Source organism: Ictalurus punctatus, chromosome 24, assembly GCF_001660625.3.
Source record: "Ictalurus punctatus breed USDA103 chromosome 24, Coco_2.0, whole genome shotgun sequence".
NCBI lineage: Eukaryota > Metazoa > Chordata > Actinopteri > Siluriformes > Ictaluridae > Ictalurus > Ictalurus punctatus.
In genome coordinates, this window is record NC_030439.2 from 9645910 (window position 1) to 9668954 (window position 23045).

General features: G+C 38.7%; 2 protein-coding genes across 4 annotated transcripts; both read right to left on the reverse strand.

The window, feature by feature from the left end:
* Window positions 1-4198: 4198 nt before the first annotated feature.
* sesn2 (sestrin 2) lies at window positions 4199-14550 on the reverse strand. Of its 2 annotated transcripts, XM_017454465.3 has the most exons (10): window positions 14402-14550; window positions 13211-13279; window positions 12399-12584; window positions 12115-12297; window positions 9483-9674; window positions 9196-9337; window positions 6780-6892; window positions 5989-6179; window positions 5641-5785; window positions 4199-4802 (listed from the first exon to the last, which is right to left on the reverse strand). In XM_017454465.3, exons 1-10 carry the CDS (start codon window positions 14405-14407, stop codon window positions 4716-4718), a joined length of 1314 nt encoding a protein of 437 aa, XP_017309954.1. In that variant the 5' UTR covers window positions 14408-14550; the 3' UTR covers window positions 4199-4715. The 2 variants fall into 2 exon arrangements, with proteins under 2 accessions (XP_017309954.1, XP_053531272.1); XM_053675297.1 differs by lacking the exon at window positions 13211-13279 and having other exon boundaries at window positions 14402-14537.
* Window positions 14551-16646: 2096 nt separating this feature from the next.
* Window positions 16647-22945, reverse strand: matn1 (matrilin 1). 2 transcript variants are annotated; one of them, XM_017454261.3, is made up of 8 exons: window positions 21842-22945; window positions 19773-20122; window positions 19425-19647; window positions 18696-18818; window positions 18157-18561; window positions 17925-18071; window positions 17765-17845; window positions 16647-17241 (listed from the first exon to the last, which is right to left on the reverse strand). In XM_017454261.3, exons 1-8 carry the CDS (start codon window positions 21921-21923, stop codon window positions 17192-17194), a joined length of 1461 nt encoding a protein of 486 aa, XP_017309750.1. In that variant the 5' UTR covers window positions 21924-22945; the 3' UTR covers window positions 16647-17191. The 2 variants fall into 2 exon arrangements, with proteins under 2 accessions (XP_017309750.1, XP_017309751.1); XM_017454262.3 differs by lacking the exon at window positions 18696-18818.
* Between the last annotated feature and the right edge of the window lie 100 nt (window positions 22946-23045).

Genomic DNA, 23045 nt, shown 5'->3' on the forward strand with positions numbered 1-23045 from the left:
TTGCACACATCTCAGGAGGGATTTTGTTCCACTCCTCTTTGCAGATCTTCTCCAAGTCATTAAGGTTTCGAGGCTGACGTTTGGCAACTCGAACCTTCAGCTCCCTCCACAGATTTTCTCTGGGATTAAGGTCTGGAGACTGGCTAGGCCACTCCAGGACCTTAATGTGCTTCTTCTTCAGCCACTCCTTTGTTGCCTTGGCCGTGTGTTTTGGGTCATTGTCATGCTGGAATACCCATCCACGACCCATTTTCAATGCCCTGGCTGAGGGAAGAGGTTCTCACCCAAGATTTGACGGTACATGGCCCCGTCCATCGTCCCTTTGATGCAGTGAAGTTGTCCTTTCCCCTTAGCAGAAAAACACCCCCAAAGCATAATGTTTCCACCTCCGTGTTTGACGGTGGGGATGGTGTTCTTGGGGTCATAGGCAGCATTCCTCCTCCTCCAAACACGGCGAGTTGAGTTGATGCCAAAGAGCTCCATTTTGGTCTCATCTGACCTCAACACTTTCACCCAGTTGTCCTCTGAATCATTCAGATGTTCATTGGCAAACTTCAGACAGGAATGTATATGTGTTTTCTTGAGCAGGGGGACCTTGCGGGCGCTGCAGGATTTCAGTCCTTCACGGCGTAGTGTGTTACCAATTGTTTTCTTGGTGACTATGGTCCCAGCTGCCTTGAGATCATTGACAAGATCCTCCCGTGTAGTTCTGGGCTGATTCCTCACTGTTCTCATGATCATTGCAACTCCACGAGGTGAGATCTTGCACGGAGCCCCAGGCCGATGAAGATTGACAGCTCTTTTGTGTTTCTTCCACTTGCGAATAATCGCACCAACTGTTGTCACCTTCTCACCAAGCTGCTTGGCAATGGTCTTGTAGCCCATTCCAGACTTGTGTAGGTCTACAATCTTGTCCCTGACATCCTTGGAGAGCTCTTTGGTCTTGGCCATGGTGGAGAGTTTGGAATCTGATTGATTGATTACTTCTGTGGACAGGTTTCTTTTATACAGGTAACAAGCTGAGACTAGGAGCACTCCCTTTAAGAGTGTGCTCAGCTCTTTAAGAGTGTGCTCAGCTCTGCTAATCTCAGCTCGTTACCTGTAGAAAAGACACCTGGGAGCCAGAAATCTTTCTGATTGAGAGGGGGTCAAATACTTATTTCCCTCATTAAAATGCAAATCAATTTATAACATTTTTGACATGCGTTTTTCTGGATTTTTACAATCCTACTATAACATCCCTCTCTTGCTGACAGTCTTATGACATCCTGCACTGACATTTTCAGTCACCTGAAGAACAGTTGCTTTTCTGTTTTTCCTTACCTGTTACAATAATGCATGAGCATCATGTTCATTAAACATGTGCTTTCAACCACAATTCTCTACCATATTTATTGAAGTATTTCCCATAGATCTAAATGCAAATGTCGCTTTAGTTACTGTTCCTGCAGAAAACATTCAAGCCATTTGAGTAGTTACTGTAACTGACATTCCAAGCACCCATGCCCCAATAATGAACCCTTTTTCAAAGCAAGTAGATCCTTACCTCTTTTCATCTTGATCCAAATTCGATTGCACCTGCTTAGCAATTTTTATACAGAGCATGCCTTACACTCTCACTGGTGAGATCTCAGTGGCTTTGGTGTGGTTGTTTATGCCAGACAATATGGTTTGAGTATTTCAGAAACTGCTAAGTACCCAGCAAGTGGCAGATCTCAGGTGGGAATTGCCTTGTCGATGGCAGAAAGGTCAAATGGCCAGATGGCTTGAGCTTTATAGCATGGTGAGCAGAAAAGTTCTCTCAAAAAGCATAACATGTCAGCCTTGAGGAGGATGGACTAGCACAAGCAGAAGACCACATCACATTCCACTCTTGTCAGGAAACTGAAGCTACAGTCTACAGTAGGCACAGCTCACAAAGTGAACTTTTGAAGATTGGGAAAAGACCAGGTGACATTTTTCCAATCTTCAGCTGTCCAGTTTCCTATGACCAATGTAATCTCAGACTCCTGTTCTCTCTAAAGACTAAAGTCTAGAGATTATTGTGCATGAAAATCCCAGATTTTTCTGAAATACTCAAACCAACCTGTTTGGCACAAACAACCATGCCATGGACAAAGTCACTGAGATCACATTTTCCCTTTTCTAATGTTTGATGTGAACGTTAAGTGAAGCTCTTGACCTATATCTGCATGATTTTATGAATTGTGCTGCTGCCATATGATTGGCTGATTAGACAAGTGCACAAAAGAGCAGGTGCGCACATGTTCCTTATAAAGTGGTCAAGGAGTGTATCTATGCAGTTATTTAAAATATGATCAACCCTTCATCTGTCATAATGATAGAAAAACACTGTTTATAGTAATGACAAACAAGTGTACTTGTTCTTGTCAATTAAAAATGTATAGCTTATATTATAGGAGTAAAATTTTTTTTTTTTTTTTTTGAAAATTCTGTGTTGAAAATTTCCTGAAAAGTGGAGTGAAGGTTTCCCATTATTGAAAATGAAATTGGAGAGGTAGGTTGTAGAAGTTCCTTGCCCTATAAAAAGGCACACAACATCCAGAGTAAGGCCTGAATAAGGGTAAGAACAGCACTGAATAAGGATAGTGTTGATGGAAGGAAACTGTAGAAGAAATCACTACAGTTAAAAATAATAATAAATAAATAAATAAATAAATAAAAAGTCTGAACATCTCACCGGAATGTTCCACACCACTTCTGGGACAAAGTTCTGACAGATGAAGCAAAAGTTTTTTCAAGGATTGCACAATATTATGTTTGGAAGAAGAAAAAAAAAGAGGAAAAAAGACACTGTACACCAAAACCAAAAGTTTAATCTCAAATGTGAAGCGTGTTTGTTGGCTCAGTGCCTAGACAGTCTACTAAAATGATCCAAACTTTTGCAGGAAGATAGCTGGGTAGTTGTCCATTACCTGAAGTTTAATGAAAGTTGAATGATGCAATAAGAAAATGAACTTAACCAAATGAACATTAAAAACAGAAGGTTGTTACTATGGGTCAAAATAAACTTTGTGTTTTGACATCACAGAAACAGATTTATATGGAGCAGTGGGAAAAAAATTCCATCTCACGATGCAAGTCTGATCAGCAGCTACAAGAAATGCAGACACTGACCTTTTACAGACCCATTTACAATTTGTGGACAGTGTGGGCAAGGGGTAATCCCAAAATAGTTCAACACAGGTTGTCTGTGGGCAGCCCACACTTTGGCATGATCACACAAATCCCATTCGAGTCCCACGTCATTTCCCCGATACAGGCAGCCCACACTGGGCCACTAATGTTTGCACATCGGTGCCCACATCAGGCCAATACTAATGTGGGCATGTTTGCTGAGGTGGAGGTGTTGCTGCTAGACACAGTTCTACCGGGTGTTAAAACATATGGGTTCACATACTTTTGACTGCAATCAGTGTGTATAACAAAGACGTTAGTCATTTGTGTGTTCCCGGTCCAGGCAGAATTTGTTGTCCGTTTTTATGACTTGAACAAAAATCAGACCACATTTTATGGTCTGTAAAAGTAATTAATGCAAAATGTAGGTAGCAAACTTTTTCTTGGAAATGTATGTAAAAGTTATAGAACCATGGGAAATTTTCATGTTAATAGGTTTTTGAAAATAAACATAAGCATGACCAGGAGAAATATTTGACAGCTGGTGTTAAAATGCAAAGATCCAGTTCAAATGAAAAAGAATTAGGCTTCCTTAAAATATGGCTAAACATCAATTATTCTCAATGTGTTTACATTTTGTAGCCTAAGACCTGTATATAAGGAGGAAATGGTCTGAAATCCAGTGTGAATTCCACTGCTCTGGTGTATATGCAGCTAAATGCCCAGTGCTGAATAAACTCCAAATGGCATGAACGTAGTGTACTCCACTATAGTGGAGCAGACAGACACTACTGTATCTGCGTCACAAGTGAGTTCATTGCAGTGTTTTTTGCTGTTCTTGCCCTCTAGTGGCAGCTCGTCATCACTGCAAGCCACTTTAGAAGTAATGTAATAGTAAATTAATGACACAAGGACAGAAAATAAACGATTATAGAGAAATTCAGTCAAATATTGAGAAGAAATTGGAGATTTTTCCTCATAAATGCAAAACAGTAACAAAGCAATTGTACTTTTTTTTTTTTTAACTTCCACCTCTGCTAGACACATTCAATAAATCATGAACAGTAAAAAAATATTTTATTGAACACAAACATCCCTTCAATTTCAGATGTTCCACCAAGAATAAACAAAATGTGCTTTTTTTTCTTCCCACAATCAGGCTAGCTGGAGTCCAGCAATCAAGTACCATTAAAGAGAGACAGGCAGAATGGAGATAGTTTGCCAAGTGCCTCAGGGACACGTGCAAACACCGAGAGGAGAGAATACTGCACTAGAAAAGTTACACACATTCACAGTTTGATAAGAGAGGTCACTGGGAAAAGATTTACACATGACATCAGCACTGCTTCCCAATCCCATTGGTGAACAAGCAGCAACAGAACGTCCAGCGCAGAACAAAAACCAAGGAAACTATAAAGTTCGCAATGTGTGCAAAGTGAAAGAGACTAAATCTGAGCTCGTAGTAGTGCCTAATATTTTCTAACATCACAGTTTTTGATGGAGTGCGTGAGAATAAATGGAGTATTGCACTAGTGCCTTTTTGTACATCATGTTACAGACATTGTGCATTATGTGTGCTAGGTCATGTAGCGGGTGATGGCTCTGAGTGCATAAAGCAAAGCTGCCTGCAGTCTCGCCTCCATCAACAGCAGGTTCACGTGAACCTACACACACACAGAGAGAGAGAGAGAGAGAGAGAGAGAGAGAGAGAGAGAGAGAGAGAGAGAGAGAGAGAGAGAGAATCAGTACCATCAGAAATTCAGTTTTATTATCATGTCATTTCTAATCTCTTTGACCATCACTGATCTGAACAAAATGAAACCTACTTAAAGACCACTTCATATAGCTACGCTTTTGACTATTAGATCAAGTATGAATGAATTTCCATTACATTTAGGGACAGAAACATCTACCAGCCAGAAAGAAATGCTGCCTGGCCATATTTTGAAAGATCCATCACAAGCTTCGGCATTTAGTCATCTTTGGCTGGGTATTAAAGCAATATAACAAAAACAAATTGATTCATGGACTGTGACAGTATATTCTGGATGTCCTGAAAAAAAATGTGTGATATACTAGTTCTTTAAAAAATAAATAAATAGATAGTAAACTTAAAATAAAATTTAAAAAAAAAAAAAAAAAAGACAGCATACATGCATCAAACTGACAGCAACAAGTAACTTGTACATCAGTTAATTATGAGACGTTAATTACAGGAATGAGGGCTTTAAAGGGATAGTCTGACCTAAAATAAATCTTGCCCAATTTTCCTCTTAGCTAAAAAATGGGGGATTAGTCATGTAATTTTGGTATCCAACATTTAGTACATCACTTATTTTCCCTGAAATATTACATTAAATTTCTCAGCATTTCTTGAGTATTCACAATTTGTAAAGTCAGTAAACATATCACACACACCACCTATGAACATACAAAGTTTGGAGAAAACATTTTCCTTATTGCTGTCTTTGATACATCACACACCCCCTCCTTGTTGTGTACCTTTTCTGAATGACGGAACTGTCTCCAGAAAGTGGAATACATTCTAAGTGTCGTCTTCTCCGGATGACAGGAAACAGTCTTGACATACACCTTCATATTACGTTCCAACAGCTGGTTGACCTCACCGTAGTCGTAATCATCATACCTGCACACACATACCAAAAAACCCCCACAACTCTCAAACATCTATGCAATAAGAGTGAGCACATTTCCAGCTTCTGATATAACATTTTACTTAATATTACTTTTGATTCCTAAAACATACCATGGTTTTCAAATTTCACACCTGCACAGAGAACGTCTCAAGTTTTGGCTGCTGAGGTGTTGTATCATTAATGTGTGACTGACCTGATGCCATATATGCAGTGTATATAGTTCCAGAGAGCTTTCCGGAGGGTAGAGGTGTCCACATCTGTGTGCATGGCCATGGTGTGATATGTCAGCGCATATACCACCTGGAACTTCTCGTCCAGCAACTGAGCCATCTCGCAATAAAGCCTGTTCATGAGAGAGAAGCCATGGTCCTCCCAAGAGTAGTCCTACACATTAAGACACATGAAAATGAGCTGTGAGAGGGAGCATCAATATCAATGTCGATTTTATTTATATAGCACCATTAAACACAAGCAGGGTTGAGCAATGTGCTATACAATAAAACACAACACTTAGACAATACAATATCCTTACTAAAATACAGTGCAATAAAACTTCCTCATTGATTATGTCAAATCAGAACAATAGGTTTTTAGTTTAGATTTAAAGTCAGATAGTGATGGTGCAGATTTAATAGAGAAGGGCAAAGCATTCCACCGAAATGGCAGAGGGCAGAGCATACTGAAAAGGCGCAGTCCCCCACACATTTCAGTTTCGCCTTTGGGATGCACAACAATCTCTGGTTAGAAGACCAGAGAAACAAAACTGGACGATGTTCTTTCAGTAAATCAGAAAGGTAAGGAAGAGCCAAACCATTTAAAGGTTTAAACACTTAAAGAAGAATTGTTAAATTTACTCAATGGCACACTGGCAACCAGTGCAAAGACAGCAGATAGACAACAAAATATACAGCTCAAAATTGCCCTACATACAGTCCAGTGGTTGGTTGGGGGGGGTGTGTGTGTGTGTGTGTGTGTGTGCTGTACCTGAGCTCTCATGGTAGGTGGTGCCTGCTCTCCTTTTGGACTGAAGTCCTGATAAATGAAATCTGGATCCCGGATGAACCGTGAGACAGAATCCGGGAGGACAGAGCGGCCCACTGTGAGGGAGAAACAGAAAATGTTATTGTAACCTCTGTGTGTTGGTGTGTGTGTGTAGTAGTAGGTCCATAAAACAATTTATGATTAAAAAAAATTAATAATTCAAATTTTAATTTTTATGAAACTTCCATATTCAAAGAATAAAAATAATAATAATAATAATAATAATAATAATAATCCACATTCAGGATGTACTACTTCAGTTGTCTAATAAGTCCATCAAAATAAACCTAAACCTTTTGGCTAAATGACCATCACGTCAATTGAGATGACACATAAAAACATACTTTATTTATTCATTTTGAGCCAAAATTGATGGTGGGGAGAGAGTAAGTGACAGTTCTGTGGCAGATATGCCTTGTTAAAGAAAGAGGCAAGAGGAAGAGGAGAATGGCCGAGAATGGCCAGAGCTGACAGGAAGCCTACAGCCTCTCAAAAAGCACTCTTTATATCCGTGGTGAGCGAAAACCACCTCAGAGTTTCACACACACCAAGCCTTGATGCACATGCTAAAAGCAGCAGAAGACCACAACATATTCCTCTCATGGTAGAATACATATTACATTATATATTAGATATACATATATACAGTGGCAAGAAAAAGTATGTGAACCTTTTGGGATTTCATGGCTTTCTGAATAAATGCGTTATAAAATGTGATCTGATCTTCATCTAAGTCAAGGGTATTGACAAATATAATGTGCCTAAAATAATAACACTAAAAAAAATCTGATCTTTCATGCCTTTATTGAGAACAACCAACAAAACCTCATAGTGCTTATGGAAAAAGTATGTGAAACATTGAGTTAATGACCTCAAAAAAGCTAACTGGAGTCAGGTTTTCTCTGTTCATGTGTCTACAATACGTAAAACACTGAACAAGCAGGGTATCTATGGCAGGACACCACGAAGGAAGCCACTGCTTACTAAAAAGAACATTGCTGCACGCCTGAAGTTTGCACAAGAGCACATTGACACTCCACAGCGGTATTGGCAAAATGTTTTATGGATTGATGAAACGAAGATTGAACTATTTGGAAAAACTACACAGCACTACATCTGGCGTAGAAAGGGCACGGCATATCATCATGAAAACATCACAACCGTAAAATATGGTGGAGGAATCCTCATGATTTGGGCCTGCTTTGCTGCTTCAGGGCCTGGCCAGCTTGAGGGAACATTGAGGGGAAGATGAATTCCCAAGAATATCAGACAATTCTTCAGGATAATGTGAGAATGTCTGTACGTCAGCTGAAACTGTGTAGAAGTTAGGTGATGCAAAAGGACAACGACCCAAAACACCGGAGCAAGTCCACAAAAAGTCAGTGAACGCTTAGAATTAATAACTGGTTAACCCCACCTTGGCGTCAACCAGTTATTAATTCTAAGGGTTCACTGACTTTTTCCACTGTCACTTTGAATGTTGAATGAGTGTGTTCAATAAAAGACATGAGGGATCAGAATTTATTATGTTTATAATAATATATAATAATAACAGATTTATTAAGTGTTTTTATTTTAGACACATTATATTTGTCAATACTATTGACTTAGATGAAGATCAGTTCACATTTTATGACAAATTTATGCAGAAAACCATGAAATTCCAAAAGTTTCACATACTTTTTCTTGCTACTGTACACACACACACACACACACAGCGCTGTGCAGAAATTTTAGGCACCCCATTTTATTTTTAGTATAAACTTATAGATTTTATATTTGAGGACTTCTACATTATAAAGTCAGTACAAAAACATTTTAGATTCCCAAACATTTTTTTTTTTTTTTTTTTAGCATAAAATTAAATGTTAACATTTTTTGTATGTCAGTAAAGAAAGCAGCATATTAAGAGACCTTTTTTTATTAAGAGACTGCTGGGTTTTGCTGCAAAAATAAGATGCAGGTGCGACAGTCAAAGTCTCCAGAAGAACCGTGACTGGTTCTGCAAAATGCTCCATAAAACTTACCAGTTATTTTCCTTATAAAACTTCACTAACTGTATCGGAGACTACTATTTTTATTTTTTTGTCACGCCAAATATTGACTTTGTTTCATTTACTACTGTTTACTGCTCTTTTACAGTTTTTTTTTTTTTTTTTTAAATGTAGAAACATTTCATTATTTTGAAGGCATCTTTGCTCTACAGCATTTCTTTGCATGTGCCTAAAACTTTTGCACAGTACTCTATACAGATTTTATTTATACACACACACACACACACACACACACACACACACACACATATATATATATATTTATTCTAAATATGTTTCAATAAATCAGGCCTAATGTACATCACCTTCAGCTGGTTCCAGTAAACTTTCAGTCCTCTCTCTCTCAAAGCGAGTAACCATCTCCTCTGGAGTGAACTCCTCTTCTTGCTGCTGAACCATCATCATCTTCTCCATCAACAGCTGCACTTCATTTACAGCCTCAGTCCACTGTGAGAGCACCATACACATACAAGGACAAGCATGTTAGTGATTTTCACATTTAAATTAGCTTGTTAATTTTTCTGCATTTAAAGTTTGGAGTAAAAAACAAACCAAAAAAACCCCCCCAAAAAACAAACAAACCAAAAAACACCTCATGTCGATGGGTGCGGCCATCCTGGGGAGTGGCTGGAGGAGACGTCTGTTCAGCTGCACAGTCTGGCTCTGGGTGAATGCCACAGCCCCAGATAAAGGAGGCTAGAGAGTGGGCGTGACTCATGAGGACCACGGCTTGAATCAGCTCCGCTAATGACCAGCGAGGCTCTGCTCCTGGACACACAAGCTCCTGTAGATGTAAAGGGTGGACACACTGCTGTGAGAAACTTCAACAAAAAGAGAACCTGTCACTTTAAATTTATTTAGGAATTTTATTGAAAAGTATCTTGTATCTAGATTTTATCATATATATATATATATATATATATATATATATATATATATATATATATATATATATATATATATATATATATAAAATAAAAAATATTGTCTATATAATTATTGTGAAAAAACATTATAATCACTAGGCACTCAATTACAACTTGTCATATACCACTATTGTGGATGCTTACATTATTGCCTACATTATCCATAATGCTGATATAATCTGTGTGGGCTTCTAAGATTAGTTAATAATTCATAAGGATATTTATATTAACTGAGTCATGATCAGTTATAATAAGTAATTACTGTAATTATATTGTAAAACTGTATGCATATTGCTGACCCAAATAATGGGATCATGACACAGACCCAACTGATTGCTTTATTGGCCACACAGACGTAACTACCTATTATTTTATTGTCATGCACCAGAGTGAGCATGCAAGACTAAAACCAACACTTCGTCAAAATCTTTCTGCCCTGCATGTGAATGCACTTACTCTCCCCATAAACACTGTAATTCATAGCTCATGTTTCTAACTTATTTTACAACAAGCTCCAAATAAAAGGATAGCAATGTATTAGACAATGTTTTAGAGCAGTACACATTATGTATTACATGATCAGAGATTTCTGAGAACTGTACATACTCCTCATTTAAAGAGGAATGTTTAACCGAGTTCTCTCAGACTTGTTTATATATATATATATATATATATATATATATATATATATATATATATATATATATATATATATATATATATATATATATATATTACAGTTTAAACATATATACATATATATATATATATATATATATATATATATATATATATATATATATATATATATATATATGTTTAAACTGTAATATATATATATATATATATATATATATATATATATATATATATATATATATATATATATATATATATATATATATGTTTAAACTGTAATATATATATATATATATATATATATATATATTACAGTTTAAACTGGAATAACTTAACAATAATAGCACAAAGAACTACAGCAAATGACAGCAGGAGCAACCAGAATTTTCCTGCCTTTCAGTATACAGAAAGCATTTCTCATACAACTACAAGCCATTCTGATTTAATTTAACATACCACTTTTAACAACGAAGCCTGCAAATAAAACCCAAAACCCTGAATTACATAATATACTAGCATGCACTACATGGCCAAAAGTTTGTGGACCCACAATTGCTGTTTTAACATCTCATTTAATTTAAGTTTTTGTCTATTTGCTTTAATAATAAGCTCCACTCTTCTGGAAAGGTTTTGCACTAGTTTTTGGAGCATGACTGTGGGGATGTGTGTTCATTCAGCCACAGGAGCTTTAGTGAGGTCAGTCACTGACGCTGGGTGAGGAGGCCTGGGGTACAGTCGGAATTCCAGTTCATCCCAGGACTCTACAGGACATTCACATTCTTCCACTCCAACGTTCTCAAACCTTATCAAACCATGTGTTCATGGAGCTCGATTTGTGCACAGGGGCATTGTGGAGCAGGTTTAGTTCCAGCGAAGGGAAATTGTAATGATACAGCACACAAAGACATCCTATACAATTGTGTATTTACAACTTTGTAGCGATAGTTTGGGGAAGAACCACTATGGGTGGAATGGTCAGGTGTCCACATGCTTTTGACCATATCATGTATAATATTGTCACACATTCAGTCAGAAATATATTTGCAGCATGATTTTAAAGGCAGAGCTTATGGCACCTACATAAGATTTCTGCAGTTAATGTTTGTCTTCCTTCCTCTTACTGGTACAGGTTAAACTTTGTATGTGCCAGGATTCAAATGCTGAAATTATTCAGGTATGTCTTATTCTCTACGCACACAAAAAATATAAAAACAGAAGCCACACCCAACAATATTTTCATGCAGTGAACAGCGTGGGAATCAGGTAACTCGGGTTGCAGATTAAACCATTCACTGTCCCATTCACGGGTTTAGTAAATATATCTTGTAAATATCTGTACTGACATATTAATATAAGCATACATTAGTACTGATCTTAATTAAATATTCTTTATTATATTATTGATTTCAAATATTCAAAAATTAGGCAGAAGCCACATACACAGCATGTGTGTATACTGTGTGTATTGTATACACAATATAATCACTGAATTAGCCTTTGCTTGCTTCCCTTCAACAGTCATGCACTATTTGACGGACATCTGTTGATATACACCTCAAAACAACTTGACGTCAACTAAAAACATGATTTTTTGTTATGTAGGACATGTTATGTTCATCCATTTCATATATGGAGAGAATGTGCATGCACGTCTATTACCTGTATGTGTGCCTGAGTGATGAGCCATGGCCGATGTGCTAGAAGTTTGTTGAGTGTCTGCAGGCGCTGGACTTTAAGGGGAGCACAGTGAATACCTCTGAGCCAGGACTCATCGCCACCGGACAGTAGAAATGCAGAGCTATGCAGCCGCACCAGGTAGGAACACCGATGCCGAGCAGACGCCTGCAGAAACAAAGAGAACCTGTTGTGACTATCAGGCAAGAAAACATTTCCCCAATCAGACACACATCAATCGGGAGAACATCATATGTGGCATCTCGCACCATTATGATAATATAGTGTCTCCATGATAGCGGCAAGGGACCATCTGGCTGCAGCAAAGCATTCTGGGTGCGCAAGAAGCAGTTCAGGTAGGTGGGATGCATCCCCATTACTGTAGTGACATGATCAGCATGACTAACTGACAGAGTGTCTGTCAGTACTGCCTGCCCCGCTGTCTCAGACAGAACCTAAGAGAAATAAAAACACCTGGTATAGTATAAGCAGGTTTACAATTTCTGAATTCTAACACTAATAACATCAACATCATCCAACCATTTGAAAAGATTCATTTAAGACACTGTCACTGAATTTGCCAGGCTGCTTTGAAATTCAAAATTCAAACAAATACAATCCCTCCTTTCAGCATTCCCTCCAAACATCACTGTACCATCAAAATAAACATTTATGTGATTAACATTTCAGTACGGTGTATATCTTCAGTCTAATGCTGCTGTAGCATTGTCTTTAGGCTATGAACATGTCTGTATTGCTATGTGTAGTCTTGAGGAATGACATGCAATAAGAATTTCCTTGTACTTTCAGCGCACATCAGAAAACGTTGCTTTAACTAACTGATGTCATGTTCAGATCGTAAAACATAAAACAGGTTCCCACATATTTCTCATTTACATTTAAACCTGGCAGATGCTTTTATGCAAAATGATCTTGGAGCGCACCAAAGGGTGGCACCACATAACTAGGACAAAGGTCACAAAACTCCTGACAAATAATCCAATACATAATCCAGTACTGTATTTTTGTGTGTGTCAAAAGTGTCTTTTTATTTTTTATTTTTTAAAGAAAAGATACACACCACTTCAGCTGGAATGAAGGCACTGGGCCCAGAGGACAATGGCTGAAGGACCTCTAAAACACCCTCCTCCTAGGAAAAAACAGAGATGGAGAGATGAAGAAACACAAACAGGAAAACCAGTAGAGGAAAATACAGGGACAGGGACAAGGAGAGTCAGAGACAAGGACAGAGGGATACAAGTTCAGAGAGAGACAAGGACAGAGGGAGATACAAGAAGACAGGCACAAGGAGAAGAAGAGACAAGGACAGGGAGACAGGGACAGAGGAAGAGACAATGAGAGGAAAAGACAAGGAGACAGACAAGGAGAGAGAGACAAGGACAGGGACCGAGGGAGAGACAAGGATAGAGGCAGACAGGGACAGAGGGAGAGACAAGGAGAGGGACAAAGATGAAGAGACAAGGAGACAGACAAGGAGAGAGAGAGAGACAAGGAGAGAGACAGACAAGGAGACAGATAAGGAGTTGGAGAGACAAGGAGAGAGACAAAGAGATGAATAGACAAGAACAGGGAGAAACAAAGAGACGGACAAGGAGAGGAAGAGACAGAGAGACAAGGAGAGGGAGAGTTAAGGAGATGGATAACAAGATGGAGAGACAAGGAGAGGGAGGGACAAGGAGAGGGACAGAGACAAAGACACAAGGAGAGGGACAGAGACAAAGAGACAAGGAGAGGGACAGAGACAAAGAGACAAGGAGAGGGAGAGTTAAGAAGAGGGAGAAAGAGATGGAGAGACAAGGAGGGGGAGGGACAAGGAGAGGGACAAAGAGAGGGAGAGACAAGGAGAGGGACAAAGAGAGGGAGGGACAAAGAGATGGAGACGGACATGGAGACGGGAGGAGAGGAAGCGCCAGGAGCAGGATGACCAAGAGAAGACGTAATGCAGTACTAGTGCATATAGTCCTACAATCCAGCTAGTTTTCTCTTTTAGACACTAAAATGCACAATTCATTCAATTCTCCCCGCAATTCTAACAGCGGAGCTTCAAATGGCGAACCAGTTATTTTCAGGTAAACATCACACTGAATAAGTTAGAGGAAATAAGATTCAGAACTTTGGAGCACAATAAACAAGCTCAAACTGCGCAGCAACTTCAGGTCTTCTTTTTTTTTTTTTTTTTTTTTTTTAGCGGTGAGCTAACTTGCTGAAACCATCATAACAAGCCGACGACATGCTAAGACCATACACTCACCTTCATCAGACGAGATCATGTGCTGAAATTACGAGATAAATAAAAGAGTCCTGTGCGTTTCGATGTTTCTAGAAGCTGCTCGCTGCAAGTAGACTATATTCAGCATACACTCATTCCGGAAAACAGGAAGTAGACACAGAAGGGGGCGTGGTCAACCTGAACACACCGCGAACAGCTGTTGCATCATCATCTCGAGCTGCAGCGTGACGCAACCGAGCTGCAATCAGGTCATATGTGGAAATCTCGCGAAATCTGACACTAACGGCGCTATCTGTGAGTGATGATGGACATACATTAGTGTATTGGGTAAAAGTGCACTGCTGTTACAATACTGCTGCCAAAATGATTTCTGTTTACTCACAGTTTATTACTATTTTATGTTTTATTTTATTACATCACAGTGCACTTTTCTAGTTTCTATGCAAATCACTCTATACAGTCCATACATTTTGGACTTTTGATGTTGAAAAGTACTATTTGTTTATTGTTGTTGTTGCATTATTATTCAAAGTGTTGCAGTGTTTGGTTATTAAAATTATTTGTAGGTCCTTATTTGTATACCTTATTCATTCTACGTATCATCTTTCTAGTTTTAAACAATGTTGCCACACACAGTTTAAATCCAGTCTTAAACTCTATCAAATCTATCCAAGTCTAGTTTAGGCTTAGATGGTAAACTGGCTCCATTTGTCTATATCTCAGTTAGTGTATGAGCCTGTGTCACTTTAACACACAAACATACTATACTACAAGCTACTACACTCCATTTTGCCTTTGGCACCTGGGGGTCCTAATTATATTCAGTTCCTTCAGAGCAGTTTCAGTTCTGCTCACTAACCTGAATATGAATATAAATAAAGCTAAGGCAAACTAAATTATGAAACTGAGTTTGGCCTATACAATGAGTCCATTGAAAAGATTAGGATACTATGGGGCTAAAGGCCTCCCAGGTTGAAACTAATGGAAAACATTTATTACTTGCATGCTCTAGAAATATACACTACAAAAAAAACAACTTGACCTTTTTGACCAGGCTTTGTGTGTTATATACTGTACTCTACAAATGTCCCAGGTACATGTAAAGAAATTCTGTAAAGCAAAGATACCTTCAAAATAATGAAATGAAACATTTCAAATGATAAAAACAGGAATAAACTAAACCGAATCAATATTGATGTGACTATCTTCTGTCTTTAAAATGTCACACGTTCTCTCATATAAACACACACATTGCAGATTTATAAGGAATTAAGCGGGTATGTTTTTGGAGAAGCTACTACAGTTCTTTCAGGGGACTTTGTCTATCACACTTGTTTCTGCAGGTAAAATCATCCCCGTTATGTTTTTATCAGAAATCTATTACTCAGTATGTTACTTTATTATTACGTTAATGTCATACAAACATTCTCCTCTAACTTTTTTTATGGATGTTTATGAAAGATATGTATAAAATATATTAAAAACAGGGCACCTAAGGCTTCTGAACAGTACTGTGTGTGCCTTGAACAGATCTTATTGGCATTATAATGATTTCCCTCAGAATCATTTCTTAATGGGGGCCTTTAGCACCACAGTACTCTACAATTAGTGTGTGTCCACAATTCTTAAATGTGCCAAGGCCAATCTCACTCAGGCATGACCAGAGAGTATTCGGTCTTATTCTAGACCACTGATCTGCTGTCAAAAATAGTAGAGGTTTCGTGCCCAGATACATGAATACGATTAAAATAATACAGTGACCGCTGTGTTACTGAAGGTTTTGAAAAATGAGCTGTTCACACCACCGGACAAATCTGCTTCTGTGTAGTGTGGGGCCTCAAAATACCAATGCCTGAAATTCAATATAGCTCTACTGACTGACTATCACACCACACTACGTAAACATAGCACTGCGGGGCAGGAAAACAGTTCCACTTCTACTTTGTTTTCTTTCACACCATCAAAGATACACACACACAGACACACACACACACACACACACACACACACACACACACACAGAAAGATTGATACAGACAAAATTACACAGACACAACTGATTTTTATTGAATTATAACAAGCAGGTTGATATTGAAATGCTTGTGTGTGTGTTTATATATAAATGGGGGGGGGGGGGGGGGGGTATAGTTGTCCATCTGCGTGTGCGTGCGTATGTGTCTGTGTGTATACACATACTTTCATAATAGCATATCTATCATATCATAGCTGTTTTTTTTCCCCCAGAAAGGAAACAAGCATCCACACATGTATTTGAAGTCACATTTTATATTAAATTAATATTATATATCCCATATAAAATCCAGTATATCTTTTTGTTTGGGCACAAGTTGAAGTGAAAGAAGAAATTTCACTGACAGACAGAAGAACGAGTGACGGATAGAGTTACAAAAATAGAGCTTGTGGTAAAAGAGTGAAATTGCTTTGAGATGGTAGAGGACTTTAAATTGTATAGTTTAAGTATTTCATTATATGGATGAGCTGATGGTACAATCACACTCATGCTCTATATTAAGGGTTTTTTTTGTTTTTTTAAGATAATACATTGCTTCCATCAGGGATTAATTGTTCTGTATTTAACATGTACGCATCTCTTCTCTTTAATAGTGAAATCACGTATAAATCAAAACACCATGATGATCAGTGCTTCAGCCCTGGGAAATTTAGTGATTTAAAATGAATGTACTGAGAAAACTGAAGCAAATGACAGGAAGAGGAGTCAGACGTCACAGGAGGCGATTCAGCAGTAGTGAGTGGAAATGGTGAGAGGTTATGACATGTAGACTGCTTATCTCACACGATTTTGTTTTCCAGAGCAGTGAGCCTCTTTGTTACTCCCTCCAGTAATTAAGTTGTCAAGGAAAACCATAAAACCAATGATGTCTATAGTGCATTCTTAAACTGTACAGTATAGTCTTGCTTTAAAAAAAAAAAACTACACAAAAGAAATTACAATCCAGTAGTAAAATCTATGGATTCCAACATGTAATAATTATTACATGTTGGAATCCATAGATTTTAATGGTTTAATGGCTTAATGGTTTCCATCAGATTCCTGAATATTACTCTTTTTTTTATTACTATTAATACTACTATCATCACCAGAACCCAGTAGTGGATTCTTTTGTAGCCCTGGTTACCATCAGAATAAAATTAGTTAACTATTGGGAACACCACATTCCTTTAATTGATAATTGCAAATCACCAAAAACACATTAAAAATCATTTAGGAACCACTAGATATTTATGTAATTTCCAAAAAGTAATATCTAATTTTCACATACTTAAATAGATGTTTTTTTCTACACACATACTTACCCACTTAGACCATTTAACTGTTAGATACAAATATAGAGTAAAGGATATATTTCTTTGTTAATGCCTGGAGTGCCTCTTCCACTTTTTTCTGGAAATTCATAAGAGACTGACATTCACAGGGATCCTTAACTGCAAGTGCAAGAACAGTTAAATTAGCAAGTATATGTTAAGTGTATTGTAATGCTATTTTCTATTGTAGTGGTTTTACCTATACAAGTGTTGATTTGCAGCTTTGTGCCAATCTCTTTTATGGCTTTGAAGTCAGCAGTATAGAAATAATTTTCAGGATCAGAGGCGATTAATTTCAACTCGTCCTCAACTGCGCTTCCGACTCCTATAGCATACATCTTTAATCCTAAAATACAAACGCAAACAGATACGTAAATGCTCCTTGAGCTCTAGGGTTACACTAAGCTAGTTTGAGTGTCCTTTATTGTTACCGCTCTCCTTGGCCTTTCTTGCAGCATCTCCAATGTAGTCTTGTGACCTGCCATCAGTGAGGACGATGCCCACCTTGGCTGCCCCGGGCCTGGCACCATGGGCAGTGCTGAAGCTTTTGTCCACCATGTAATTGATAGCCTGTCCAGTCATGGTTCCACCCTCCATGTAGTGAATCTTCTTCACAGCCTCTTTGATGCCTTTCTTGGAGTTGTACAGTGCAAGAGGAAACTCCTGTTTGACAGCACTAGAGTACTGCACTACACCCACATGGGTATTTTTGTCTGACACATCCAGCTTGTCCACGATCGTCATGATCCACTTCTTCACCAGCTCAAAGTTCTCTGGCCTCACACTTTTTGATCCGTCGATCAGGAAGACCAAATCTGTGGCAGCATCATTGCAGCCTGAAACAGCAAGAATATGGAGCAGTTTGTGGTTTTATGCTTCAGGCAGTTATGGACTTGGGAGGACTTCTAGTGCCTTCTGGTTTGTTTGCAGGTATAATAAAGACATTTAGCCAGTACAGACACATACTCACCAGTGCAGGAACGACCATCTTCCTTGAGTGTGTAGCCCTCTCGGCAGGCACACTTGAATGATCCAGGCACGCTGATGCAAATGTGCTCACAGTCATGATCACCTGTTGCGCACAAGTCGGACACTGTGCCGCCATGGGTGTCACGCACATACACACAGGACGGTAGGTGGGGTGAGTTAGAAAGGAGAGAATAATACTATGTTAAGTGAGAAATGGAAGAGTAAGTCTTTGGATCATATTTAATGAGTTGCTGTCCTCTATTCAGAAAACAACAAATCCTTAAAACAGACTGGAACATATCAGAGGACCATGCACCTGAGGGGAACTAGGCACCTGAGGCACCTTTTAGGCAGGTTATAATGTACTTTCAGGTGACTGTTGCTCTGATAGAAGTTTTCTGTAGCACTGGTTCTCAACTTTTGCTCAATTGTCTTTGTAACTGAGTATTTCCGGTTAGTTCTGTCAGATGTTGAGAACCACAGCACTACAAGAGTTACATTCATAACGTTGATCGCATGTGCTTCGCTCGTCCCAACTCAGCAGGTGGGATAGAAACGAGCACTAAAAGACAGCATGCTCCCAGAAACCCCATGCCTTTTACAGACTATGAAGGGTTAAAAATGTACTTTTGACCCTGATGAAGATGAATGATGACGATGATCCTTCTTGAGGAGTCCATCCTTCCATCCCTCCCTTACCCGCTACCTTTCTCTTTACTCATATACTCACCACAAAAGGCTTCCTGGAACTTCTGGGTGAGCTTCTCAATGAAGCCATAGCTCTCCACGTAATCAGTGTGCTCATCCAGGGGCTCACTGGCCATCTGCTTCAGCGTGTTCATGTCCACTCGGCCCACACCGATGGCATATATCTCAATGCCTGCGTCCCGTGCCTTTGCTGCAATGGCACTCACGTTGTCCTGTGGCCGCCCATCTGTCACAATGATTGCTACCTGTGTTCACATGAAAGATGAGTTGGTAATAATGATAATAAAAATGAATCTGCAGATACCAAAGAATTGTAAAGATTGGCGTTTTTAGTCTATCTAAGGTGCATAGAGCGTAACTTTTTCCTGACCTTCCTGATATCAGAGGGTTTGATGCGTGCACCCTCTGCCTCGCTGAAAGCCACATTCATGGCAAACTGGATGGCCAAGCCAGTCATGGTGCCAGAGGAAAGTGGCTCAATCTTTGATACAGCCTTCATAAGTGCAGGCTTTGCCTTGTAGGACTTCAATGACACCTCATTCTTCATCTTGCTGGCATAGTTCACAACACTCACGCGTGTGGCATCAGGCCCCACATCCAGACCCTCTATTATCTTATTGAGGAACACCTTGACCTGCTCGAACTCAGCGGGCCGTACACTCCGAGAGCTGTCGATGATGAACACCAGGTCAATAGGCTTGGTCTTACATGCTCCTGGAGCTACAAAGGAGAAGGAAAGATGCCAGAAGAATTGGGATAATTCTTGGAGAAATTGCAGTTTAAAATAGTACAGTTGTATTAATCTACATAGAGCTGGTGTTCCAGTGACCATGGTAAGAGTGAAACTCTAACCAGAATGTGCTAACCAGGTATATGCATCACCAGAATCCAATGGCATGTAAATGTCAGAGGGTTGCTTATCAAGATATATGCCGTTGGTCAAGCTAAAACATTCAACAAAATAAACATGGATCTAATACTCTGTGTGTATTTTTTTAAAAATGGCTCTAATAGTTCTGGGTAACATGATCGCATTGAGCCCTTTGCTGGGGTACGTGTGTGTGGGAGGGGTAACAGGGGGATGAGACTGAAGGTAGGAGTGTAAAGTCAGCTCAATAAACTTACAGTGCTGGCAAGCCTCATAATAACTCCCATTGATTATACATGCAACCACAGGTATTTGCGCGTAGGCACACATACACACCCAGTGTAAAGGACTTCTTTGTACACAACTGTAGAATTGATGTGAATATATTTCTGTAGATTTTTGCAGATTTTTTTTCCCCAACTGTTTCTTCACTACACAGCAATCAGCTACTGTACCACCTGTATAATCTCTCCAGCTCTAGTACTTATCTTCACACTTGCATGTACATATCTGTACATCATGCTTGCTATCAGTAATATTCTCTATAGTGTGTAGATAAACTCTAGAATACAATAACTTGTATTCAATATGTAAGACTGAACAGATGACATGATTGTAAAGAGAGGTGTAGTGAGGGGAACCAATGAGATCCCCAACAGGGAACAATGATGATGATGGTGGTGTTTGTAATTGCTCTTTTTAGATGTGTGTGTTACTAATGATACACAGTGGGTCTGTGAGTAGTGTGTCCAAGTATATGGGTAGATTGGATATACAACAAACGTCATCCAAAACATACATAGATAATATTGCTCAATACATATATTGCACTATGGCCCTGGACACACACGCACAGTCATGAATCATGTTTAAGATATTTGTCTTATCTGCCACTATGCACAAAATCCTACAAAAACTACACTTTTTGAAGGAAAAAAAGTTTAATCTAAAACCATTAACCTCTTTAGAAGCCTTTCAGGGAGCTGAAGAACCCTTTTTATAAGCCTGTACAGAGGAACACACTTACTATCTATAACTTCCAGTAAATTCTCTGTTTGTCTGAGCAAATGTCAGGCCCTTGAACTGCTTAATTCAATTTTAAATCACATTGAATTTGGAAACCAAATAAATAAATATAAATTTACATACAAAAATTAAAATGTACAACAGTAAGTGCTAACAAAAACTGCAATGTACACCAGTAAGTGCTAATCAGTTTCACTCAATTAAGCTTCAGTGCTGACTCAGATATTTTTGTTTACTAAGTATTATATTGTATTGATTAAGGTGTTTAAATCAGACATACACTTTTGGAAAATAAAAAGGTTCCATCTACCTCCCTAAAGTTTTTTCCTCTGGGGGACCCATTAAAAGTTCTTTGTAGAACTCTATAAAAGTTGGTTTCTCTTTTAGAAAAAAAAAAAAGTTCTAAATGGAACCCATTATTGAGGTGTAAAATTGTAGGGTTCAAAGTAAAGGTGTTCATCGCCTGATTCTATACATACATACATACATACATACATACATACATACATACATACATGCATATAAATATTAGTTGGTTTTCTCACCCATGGCAGCAGCATATGGATGGTCCACTGTAGCTTGAGCTCCCAAGATGCACAGTAGCATCACAAACCCTAGCAACGGCATACTGTATGTAGCAAGAGATCTAATGACAGTATCGGCAACCAGCTGCACACTGATTTAAAGCGAGTGAGAGACTCTCAGGTTATCAGTGCACACACAGTACAGATGCACTTATGGTAGGTCTAAGAGACTTCCCCTCTTATCCAAGGTGTGGCTATAAGAGTTCGTTGGGGAGGAGGGGGGAATACCTGCAACAGAAATTACAGTTTGGAAAGGAAAGACAAACATACCTTGATCTATGCAATGTGTACGTGTGTATAAGGTGGACCAGGTTAGTTTGGGGTTCTGGGAGGATCTTTGACTTTGGGTCAGATTCAAATAAACATTCCAATGAATCTCTCTTTTCTGGCCAGTTTTCCTCTCAAGGTAATATCACACACATACATCAATTTATCCACAGGATGTGTGCGGGAAGCATGAGTGGCATACGAACACAGCTGGCCCTGTTTGAGCTTGTAAGTGAGCGTGTGTAAAATCTATGTATCGTACAGAGCTTTGTAAATCCATATGTGCAAGTATGTAGGTATATGGGTGTGTACACATGTAAAGCCCAAAGAACTTCTAGGATCTTCTTTTGGATTCACTGTGAAGGGATGTGTGTGTGTGTGTGTGTGTGTGTGTGCGCGAGAGAAAGAAATTGTATTTTTACTTAATGAACATAAGCTGTATAGACAGATTAATATGTTTTAGTTGATCAATAATGTGTGTGTGTGAGCTATGTACGATACAAAGTTGGTCAGTGTACAACAAATCCAAATTCAGCAATGGCCAAGATCCTGAAAACAAGCTCAAATGTATACTGAGAGTGAATGAACGAACGCACACACACACACACACACACACACACACACACACAGCTTGGGTCAGACTCTGCCCACTGCCAATAATAAGTCGTACACACCCCCCAAACCTTCCCCGAAAAGAATAATTTTTCACACTTATTTGTCTTTTATCTGCCAATATGCTAAAAACCAACATCTAAAAATGCCCAGAGAAGTAAACTATTAAACTACAACTTCCCGTAATCTCTCCATTTGTCCATGTAAATATGTTTGTGTGGGGTTAAATATTTCTAACTTCTTGTACCCACACCTGCATGCTGGAAAAACTATCAATCTAACCTAT